At 57.9% G+C, this 8,859-nt stretch overlaps 2 protein-coding genes across 6 annotated transcripts; both read left to right on the top strand.

Annotated features, from left to right (window-relative positions):
* The first annotated feature begins 32 nt into the window (after positions 1 to 32).
* Positions 33 to 4,156, top strand: MRPL55 (mitochondrial ribosomal protein L55). 5 transcript variants are annotated; one of them, XM_079915842.1, is made up of 4 exons: positions 33 to 172; positions 1,013 to 1,090; positions 3,293 to 3,497; positions 3,901 to 4,154. In XM_079915842.1, exons 2-4 carry the CDS (start codon positions 1,065 to 1,067, stop codon positions 4,048 to 4,050), a joined length of 381 nt encoding a protein of 126 aa, XP_079771968.1. In that variant the 5' UTR covers positions 33 to 172; positions 1,013 to 1,064; the 3' UTR covers positions 4,051 to 4,154. The 5 variants fall into 5 exon arrangements, with proteins under 5 accessions (XP_079771968.1, XP_079771969.1, XP_079771967.1 ...); XM_079915843.1 differs by having other exon boundaries at positions 34 to 172; positions 1,010 to 1,090; XM_079915841.1 differs by having other exon boundaries at positions 104 to 259.
* Positions 4,157 to 5,990: 1,834 nt separating this feature from the next.
* On the top strand, positions 5,991 to 8,238 carry LOC307183394 (multiple myeloma tumor-associated protein 2 homolog). Its single transcript, XM_079915833.1, has 8 exons — positions 5,991 to 6,163; positions 6,254 to 6,404; positions 6,539 to 6,584; positions 6,677 to 6,756; positions 6,967 to 7,039; positions 7,232 to 7,317; positions 7,827 to 7,952; positions 8,035 to 8,238. Exons 1-8 carry the CDS (start codon positions 6,070 to 6,072, stop codon positions 8,090 to 8,092), a joined length of 714 nt encoding a protein of 237 aa, XP_079771959.1. The 5' UTR covers positions 5,991 to 6,069; the 3' UTR covers positions 8,093 to 8,238.
* Positions 8,239 to 8,859: the final 621 nt, after the last annotated feature.

Raw genomic sequence — 8,859 nt, 5'->3', positions numbered from 1 at the left:
CAGAGAAGCACTTCAGCGCTGGCGCCGGACCCGCCTCAGCCAGCGGGCAAGCTGGTCAGAGCTGCGCCGGCCTCGCCCCGCCTTTCAAGGCTGTACGTCAGCGCAGCACGACGCTGCGCCCGCCGGATGACGTTATGGCGGTGCTGCAGGAGAACTGAAAGCCGCGTTTACGGTGATTGTGGATTGGGCTCTGGCTAGTCCGGCGCCCGATTGGCCAGTGGCGGCCTGGCCGCTGGTCCTCGAGGCCGCTCCGGAGGCGGTGAGGGTGGCAAGTTGGTGCCGGAAAGGCGCCGCGTCGCGCGGGTTTTGGAGGGCTTCCCCCAAGGGAGGGTCCGGGCCCCGCCGCAAGCCGCCCTCGAGGGCGAGAGAATGGGCGGGTATCGCTTGGGAGGTTTATAGCATTTCGTTGTCCTGCTGAGTCACGTCCTAAGGCGGAAGGAAGCCTGCAGGTGCCCTGCCCTGACTGGGGATAGCGAGGCAAACCTTCTCATCGCGGCCGGGAGGGCTCTTTTCCTGGGGTCTGAATGTCTGATACATCAGGTCTTCGACATTTGAAACAACAGGTTTGTCACCGCGGAAACCTCAGTTTCCCTGGGACTCAAGGTTTAGTAAGCCGCGGCTGCCCTTTTGTAATCTTTACCTCGCTGGATTTTGTGAGAATGCAATGACCTTGGAAAACAAGGTATGAGCTAGTCTTCGCCGTTTACGTTGCATTCCATCCTCAGAGTGGCTCCCGTGACTCAGCAACCCACCACAAAGGTCCCGGGCCCTGCTGCAGACGTACTAAGTCAGAGTTTTGGGGAGTAGGACTGGGGCATCTCCGGGTCAAAAACGTTCCACAGGTGATTCTAATGCCAGGTCAGGGCTGGAAGCCTGATAGGTTACTGGGCAAGACTGGCACTGACCTGGTAATTTCTCGGAGACCAATTTGTTCCTGGCTGGGATTTGGTGAGAATCAGTTAGGTGGAAAAGCCTGCCTTTTAAAAAGGTCTCTCATTTCTTTGCCTAGCAGGTCACACACTGGGCCAGTGACTGACCCTGGGCTTTCACGTGCTGCAGGAGGAATGGTGGCCAAGGGCAGACTGTTTGGGTAAGCACGGACTTCCAGGCCTCTTGGGACTGCTGTAATGGGGCCACCCAAAGAATGCCAACTCAAGAGCCTTAGGGTCTGCTGCCTCAGGAAAACCTCCAGAGCCAGTGTGTTTATCTAGAGAATACATACAAGTACATATGTGTGGACACCTTAAGTGTTGAAGGAGGAATGGAAGTGACTTGTGAGTACCTGGCACCAAACAGATGTGATGGTGGTCACTGTCCTATTCAGAGCCTGCGGGCCAGCCATGGAGAAGATCATGGCCTTCCTTCTCTTACCACCAGAACTGCCTCCCCGTCTGCATGTTCCTCTCACTCCCTGGTCTCCCCCAGGTGAGAAGTATTGATGGAGGAGAAAATGAATGTAGGTTTTGAATTGTTTCTGTGGAATCTAGGGAGAGGGATGTGGCACCTGAAGCTGTGGGTTAGTATGAAGATGGAGAAGGGACTCGGGCTGCAGCGTTCCCAGGAGGGCCCTCATTGCTGGAGAAGGTTCATGTTGGAACTGCAGCTGCTATTTGGTGGGAAAACATCCACTCTTTCCCCTCAAGGGTTGACTCCAGCCCCTTCCAGAAGCCTCCTGAGTCACCAACCCCAGGTTCTCTGGAGCAGCTGTGCGCTTGGGCTCCCTGGTGCTGCTTAGGTACAGGCCCTGCCCAACTGACTGCAGGTTCCTCTGGTGCTGGAGTTTGCCCACCACCTCCTTTCTCCAGTCTTGCACTTTTGGAGGCAGGGACTGGATTCATTTTGCCAAAATTTACAAGCACTTAGCTAGGGAGGGTCTGGGACTTGATAGCAAATAAGATGCAATTCTTGCCCCAGGCCATCAGGCTAGTGGAGGAGATGGGCCCTCAGCCTGAGGTGTCAGCTGGGGAGTGCAGGGGGTGGTGGGAACCACAACCAAAGCAGAGGCTGCCATACTGTGGCTGTGCGTGGCCCATGTGCTCATGCTGGCTGCTTTGTGGAGAGAGAAGTCCTGAAAGTCTGGTGGGAGCTACTGAAGTGATGTGAATATCAGGTTTTTAGAATCACTACCCACAAAGCAGGAGAACTTAACTGGAATTGAAATGGGGACCAGGTGGGAGGCTGTTGGGAAGGTCTGCAATGATGTGACTGCCCATGCAGTGAGGGGTTTGGGAAAAGGCACATGGTGAGTGTGCAGGATGCCTGTCCACCGTGAGTGTTCAAAAGAATGCCAGGAGAAGAAGGTCACTTCCAGAGTACCCGACAATTCCAGGAAATTCTGGTACTTGTTTGAATGCATTCTTCCTCAAACCTGTGAGGGAGGAAACGGATGGACTGAGGCACAGCCTGGGGCTCTGAATTCAAGTTTGCATGAAAGCCAGCCTGGAAGGGACTTTGGGGCGGGGGGTCACAGGGAAAGGCTGGGACAGGGAAATCGAGGTCCCGAGTGGGTGAGACAAATGTGGGGTCACGTGGCTGGGTAGAGTGGGGCATGAAGAGTACCTAGCCCTTTCCTGTCACCTTGGAGCATGTGCTCTGCTGTGTGCGGGAGGGCTGAGCGCCCACCACACTCAGAAGCCAAGTGGACCAGTTGTCTCGGTCTGCTTGGGCTGACCTAGCAGAACACCACAGACCAGGCAGCTTAAGAAAGCTGGAAGTCTGAGATTAGGGTGCCAGCAGGGTTCTGGTGAAGTCTCTCTTCCTGGTTCAGAGATGGCTGCCTTCTTGCAGTGTCCTCACATGGAGGAGAGAGTTAGCTCTCTGGTCTCTTCCTCTTATAAGGGCACCAATCCTACTGGGGGGACCCTACCCTCACGACCTCATCTAATCCAAATCACCACCCAAAGGTCCCACCTCCTGACACCATCTCACGGGGGGTTAGGGCTTCAATGTGTGAATGGGGAAGGGGGCGTGGGATGGACTCAAATGGTCAGTCCAAGCACCAGGTTTGCAGTCCCCTGGAAGTCAGCTTCCCACTCAATGTTGTAGTCTAGCACCCTAGCTATGGGGCCAGGCCTCACCAGAGACACCCACCAGGGTCCTGGCTGTGGACTCTGTCCTCACCCATCTGAGAGCTTTGTGGGCTCACCCCTGCAGCCTCTTTCTGGATGTGGGGTGGAGCTACTCTGACCACATCCTGCCCTGGTGCGGGTTGCTGTGTGCCCCCATAGGAGCTGGGCTGCGTGGCCACTCTGGTCCTGGCACCAACCGCTGACCAGCACGTGTGTGTCTGCAGACTGCTCTGGCAGCGTGTGGTGACAGGGGCTGCCCTTGAGAGCCGCCGCCAACTGTATATGTCCTCCCAGCGGGCTGATTGCAACAGAGCCTCACTCACTCGAGTGCACCGGCAGACCTACGCACGCCTCTATCCTGTGCTCCTGGTCAAGCAGGATGGTTCCACCATCCACATCCGCTACCGGGAGCCTCGACAGATACTCACAGTAAGCTTCTTTCCCCAACATTCCCCTGGGGTGCAGGTCTTAGCCTGTAGAAACGGCTCCTCTAGGGGTTCATGGGGTCAGAACCCACCATCACTGGACTGGGGAGGGAAGGCGAGTCATGGGTCAGAATTGTTTGAGGAGAGGGAGGAGGGTGACCTGGAGCTCACTCCACACATCAAGATGAGAAAGCAGTAGTGAGGTGTGTATTCAAAAAACTATCACGTCTTGAGAAAACAAGCAGAAAAAGTTTTTTAAAAAATAAAAGCTTCAAAGGGAGAGAAAACCCAACAGAACACATAAGACCTAAACTGTGTGGTAGATGATAACAAGGTGAAGTGGAGACCCTGGAGAACATCCTAGTACACTCCACCTGAGCCATGTACACATCCCTTCCTCCCCGCAGATGCCCGTGGACCTGGACTCTCTGTCCCCAGAGGAGAGGCGTGCACGGTTCCGGAAACGAGAGGCCCAGGTCAAAGAGAAGGAGGAGGAGCCAGAGATCGGTGACGACTTCGATGTGGAGCAGTACAAGCAGTTTTGGACCAAAAAGTGATGGTGCCTGGAAGCTGCTCTGACCGAGGGGGATGCTGTGGAGCAGGGAGGGGCATGTGTCTTTAAATCATGTGTTCACGAAGCTGTGTCCATCTTGTCTTTCCTTTTCATGTGCCCTAGCCTGAGGGTCTCTACAACTGAGCTGAATGGAGAGCTTAGAATCAGGTCAGTTGTGGTTTTAGGATGAGGTCCAAAGGGCATGTGATCCTTCAACAGTACCGAGGTCATGGGTGCTCTTCCTACTGCAGGGAAGCCTGGCCACTGCTGTACCTGCCCCTCTGGGTCCTGGAGCCCCCTTGGTTCTAGCGCTGCCTTCAGCCTCAGGGCACCAGGGACTCTCCTGGGGGAGCACAGTGGCCACCAAGAGTAGGTGGGAGGAGCAGGGTGTCTGGGATCCAAGGACATCTGCACCTAGCCTACAGCTGGCCTGCCCTACCCCTCACCAGGGCTCCCTCAGCCCTACCCAGCACGCAGTGGGAAGATGCTCCCCATCAAAGGGGCCAAAGGGACTGGCCGCCCCTCTTTGTTAACGCCACTGAGGTCTGCAGTGCATTGTAGCTACAATCTGCTAGGCCTTCCAGTTGACTGCTGCCTTTCTGCTCCAGGGGTTGATTTTACCCTGGCAGCCTTCCTGCAAGACCCAAGGGAGCAATTCCCAGCCTTTTTAAGGCAGCTGACCCGGCCCAGGCCTGAGGCTGCTTCTCGTTAGGTCCTTGGTTGTCAGGCTCCTTTTCATAAACCTGAGGGCCAGTTGTAGAGCACTGTCATATAGTAGATGGTGGGGACGGCGTTCTGTTCATGACCTGGGAGGCAGGAGCCAGCAGCCTGTGGGAGATGAACCCTGTACCTTATCTCTAGATCAGAAGGCCAACCCCTTCTGGTCCACTCACCACACCAGCACTGTACAGCTGCACGGGGACGTCCACTGCACTGCACCACCCCCCGGCCCCCACAGCAGCTGTCCACTTCAGGCCCTGCCAACCTGGCTTGCTCAAGGATGCCCCCGGCAGCCGTCAGGCAAGTGAGGGATTCCCCGAGAAAGCAGGTTCAGAGGAAGGCCAGGTGAAAGGCCTCTTCTCATTTAATGTCCTGCCAGCCCATCAGGTGAATTCACTGAGTAACCTGAAGGAGGGCAGTGTCTTGTGAAAGGACTAATACAAAGGGCATACAGAATAACACTCTTGACACCTTGCTGTAAATTCCTCAGAGAACATTTGTTCACCCGACGGTTTCAATTCAGCAGGGGTTGGCTAATAGAGTGGCACCCCTCCACTCACTAGCACCGTTATCACTGAATCTAGTCTGGTTCGCTCTGGTGATAAACGGAACGCGCTTGCCCTACAACTAGCTCAATTTACTTCGGATACTGAGCCATCACCTGACAGCAGCAATGACCGAAACGGTGCCGAATGAGAAGCATCTGCCAACACTTTGTGGGTGACTGAGGCGTTCTCTGCGCTGTCTGGGGAACGAACGCGATGAGGTGTGCTTCCTTGGGAACTGGACACAGCCGGTACCCCCGAGGGCGGAGGACGAGCGGTGCAGGCGCGACCTGACCTTGGCGGCTCCCTGTCTCTGGGGCAGCCTGCTACCTGATCGAAACCTCAAGCAGCTATAGCCGGGAAACTCAGTGCGGGTTTGCAGACGTCTCTCCAGTGCCTGCCCCTCTGCCGGCACAGCCAAGGGAACACGGCACACAATGGGAACAGTGACTCTGGGGCGTCACCCACATTATGTGACTTCTAATAACGACTGTCCTGTCATTGGGGTGCCCGGGTCCAGCCTCCGCACCTTTGCCAGCGCCACCGCTGGGCCCGTGGCAGTGCGCAAGCGCTCGGGGGCCGGCACTGAGGCACAGGCGCGCCAGGGCGGGACACCTTCGGGAGGCGAGGGGGGAACAGAGCGCAAGCGCACGGGTTTGGCGCAGGCGTGACGTCACCGCGTGCGACGCGTGAGTGGGAGCGGGGACCTGTGGGGCCTGGGTACCGGGAAGTCCGGAGGTAGAGGGTTGCCTGTTACCATGTTCGGCTCCAGCCGGGGCGGCGTGCGCGGCGGGCAGGACCAGTTCAGCTGGGAGGATGTGAAGACTGATAAGCAGAGGGAGAACTACCTGGGTGAGTGGGGCGCAGGGACCGGGGGCTCGCGGGCTGGGGATGCGCCGACCCGCGGGCCGTGCCGAGCACTCGGCGCTCCGTTCCCCGCAGGCAACTCGCTCATGGCCCCGGTGGGCCGCTGGCAGAAGGGCCGTGACCTCACCTGGTACGCCAAGGGCCGGGAGCACAGCGCGGGTCTGAGCCGGGAGCAGGAGCTGGCGGCTGTGAGGCAGGCGGAGCAGGAGGCGCTCATGGCAGCGCTGTGAGTGCGCCTTGAGAGCTTGGGCCGGGGTGGGGGTGGGGAGGGTGTTGGTTTACCTCCGGGTGGGGGCGCGGCAGGGGCAGGGGCCGAGGCGAGGCCCGCAGCTCCCTGAAGCTCACGCGCGGCCCCCGCAGAGGCTACAAGAACGTAAGGAAGCAGCCCACCGGCCTGAGCAAGGAGGTGAGAGATGGGCCCTCCTGGAGTGCGGGGGCGGGATTGGGAGGGGTCTGACCCTGCGCTGCGGTGAGCACTTGCACTCCCCTCCCCAACAGGACTTTGTTGAAGTCTGTAAGCGGGAAGGCGGTGACCCCGAGAAGGGAGTGGACCGGCTCCTGGGCCTGGGGAGCTCCAGGTGCGGGGCCAGAGGGTCCTTGGGGGCCCCAGAAATCGCGAGGGCGTGGCTCCTCGGGGCTCCGTACTGTCAGCCGCCCAGGTGGACGCTAGCACGGGTCGTCTGGGCGCACCACTTCTCTAGGGAGGCCTGGGGATGGGCGGTCCTCGCCGTGGGTGTGTCTGTGGGGGTGTGTCTCACCATGGGGGGATCTCACCCACGTCCCCGCAGTGGCTCTGCAGGTCGAGTGGCGCTGTCCCGGGAAGACAAAGAGGCTGCTAAGCTGGGGCTTTCAGTGTTCACGGTAACTACCCCCAAACATCCTGGGATCCCATGGTGGGGTGGGGGGCGGTCTGAGTGCCTCTTCCTGTTGAGGGCCATGGGGGCAGGCCGTCTCTCCTTGGGGATACCCTCCCAGCTTCTGGCTGGTTCTCGCCGGTCGGTATGCCAGGGCGCCCCGCACACCCCCTGAGTGGCTTGTGGCTTTTCTCGGCAGCACCACCGCGTGGAGAGCAGTCGGACAGGGACCTCCCCGGCCTCGACCAAAAAGAAGCCTCGGTCAGAGGAGAAGGTGGAGCCGGGGTAAGGCCTCCCAGGGCACAGAACTCACTGTTTTCTCGGCATGTTGGCTGCTTCTCCAGTCAGTGAACTCCCCAGCTCCAGCCCCTTTTTTCTTTTGAGGAGCCTCTGGAGATTCTGAGCCCTGGAGCAGCCTCAGGACTGCCTACCAACCTCCTGCAGGGTCAGGGGCCCTGGAGGAGGATGCTCAGACATGGGCCACTTGTGCGAGGGTCTGGGGAGCACAGGAGGGGGTCACCACCCGGCCCCAAGAGTGCAGGGGCATCCCAATGGGAAGGCTGGAAGGAGCCATGAGATTGTCAGGTGCTGCCCTGCAGACCTTTCTGCCATGGTTGGAATGTGTCTGTGATGCCCACCATGGTAGCCACTGGCCACACACGGTACTGAGGAGTTTCCTTTAGTGATTTGAGGTTGAAATGGCTACACATGGTCAGTGGCTACTGTGGTGGCCCCACCCCGGCTAGACCCCCAAAACCCCAGAGGCTCCTGGTACTCCGTATCATCCTTTGCAGCCCTGAAAGCCACAGGAAGAGCAGGAAGGAGAAGAAAAAGAAGAAGAGGCACAAGAAAGAGAAGAGGAGGAAAGAAAAGGAGCACGGGAAGGGGCCGGATTCCTCACAGCCCCCTGCTCCCATCCAGTAGGTGCAGCTGCCTGGGGATGGAGACACAGTGCTGGGCAGGCAGCGGCCCTCACGCCAGGTGTCCCTTGGTCTCCCTTAGGCATGACTCAGACTCCTCGACTTGCTGCAAGAGGAAGCGCAGGCATGACAGCGACTGAGGCCCAGGGATCTGGAGGGCGGGCCTGTGGGGGTCACCCCAGGTCCCCAAAGAGGCTTAGTTGTGGCCAAGTATGGCTACTTCTATTCTTCTTTGTGTTGACTCATTCTTTGTACTTAAATAAACTTATTTTAAGTGGAAAGTGTCTCATACTAAAGGGAAGGTTGTTGTCATGTGTCACAGTAGAACGTGATGTGTGAAAATGTGGTAAATCTCTTGAGTTCCAGCAAGACTACCTGCAAGCCCATTGGGAGGGGCACTGTCCTTTTGGTGGTCAGCATCCTGGGGTCCCATGTTGGCCTGGTCCCCTGCATCAACTTCAGGTGTACCAAGAGCTCCGGGTCATGTGTGGCCAGCAGGGAAGGCAGAGGGGCCAAAGAGTGCTCAGCTGCAGGTAGGTGAGCACGCTAGAAGGGGCAGCCTGGGCATTTAGATCATGGGGAGCTGGACTTGTACCTGGAGCCACCCTTGTCTCTCCAGGCCACCAAGGGACCTCTTAACCACTGTCTCACCCCCATCCCCTTTGCGTGCTATGGCACTGGCTCCCTCCACCCGGCCCCCCATCTCCAAGGCTGGGAGGCATACATACAACCTGGCCCTCCACAGAAAAAGTGAAAACATCTTACAACCACATTGGAATAAAGACAAAACCCAGCCTGGATTCATTATGGAGGTTCTTGTTTTGCTTCTGATTTTCCAAGAAATGAGAGCTGAAGGCAATTCTGTCTTCAGAGCACTCAGCACTGGTTTTCAACCTGTTAGAGCACA

Source organism: Stenella coeruleoalba (genome assembly GCF_951394435.1).
Source record: "Stenella coeruleoalba genome assembly, chromosome: 3".
In the NCBI taxonomy this organism is placed as follows: domain Eukaryota; kingdom Metazoa; phylum Chordata; class Mammalia; order Artiodactyla; family Delphinidae; genus Stenella; species Stenella coeruleoalba.
Note: the sequence above shows the minus strand (reverse complement) of the source record. Positions and strands in the feature narration are given on the sequence as shown.

Excerpts from the sequence above, each read along its gene's own strand:
- MRPL55 (XM_079915842.1), top strand. The coding sequence starts at position 1,065 with ATGGTGGCCAAGGGCAGACTGTTTGG. Across the intron at positions 1,091-3,292 it reads GCCAAGGGCAGACTGTTTGG|ACTGCTCTGGCAGCGTGTGG; the intron begins GTAAGCACGGAC and ends GTGTGTCTGCAG. Across the intron at positions 3,498-3,900 it reads AGCCTCGACAGATACTCACA|ATGCCCGTGGACCTGGACTC; the intron begins GTAAGCTTCTTT and ends TCCTCCCCGCAG.
- LOC307183394 (XM_079915833.1), top strand. The coding sequence starts at position 6,070 with ATGTTCGGCTCCAGCCGGGGCGGCGTGCGCGGCGGGCAGGACCAGTTC. Across the intron at positions 6,585-6,676 it reads CCACCGGCCTGAGCAAGGAG|GACTTTGTTGAAGTCTGTAA; the intron begins GTGAGAGATGGG and ends CCTCCCCAACAG. Across the intron at positions 6,757-6,966 it reads CTGGGCCTGGGGAGCTCCAG|TGGCTCTGCAGGTCGAGTGG; the intron begins GTGCGGGGCCAG and ends ACGTCCCCGCAG.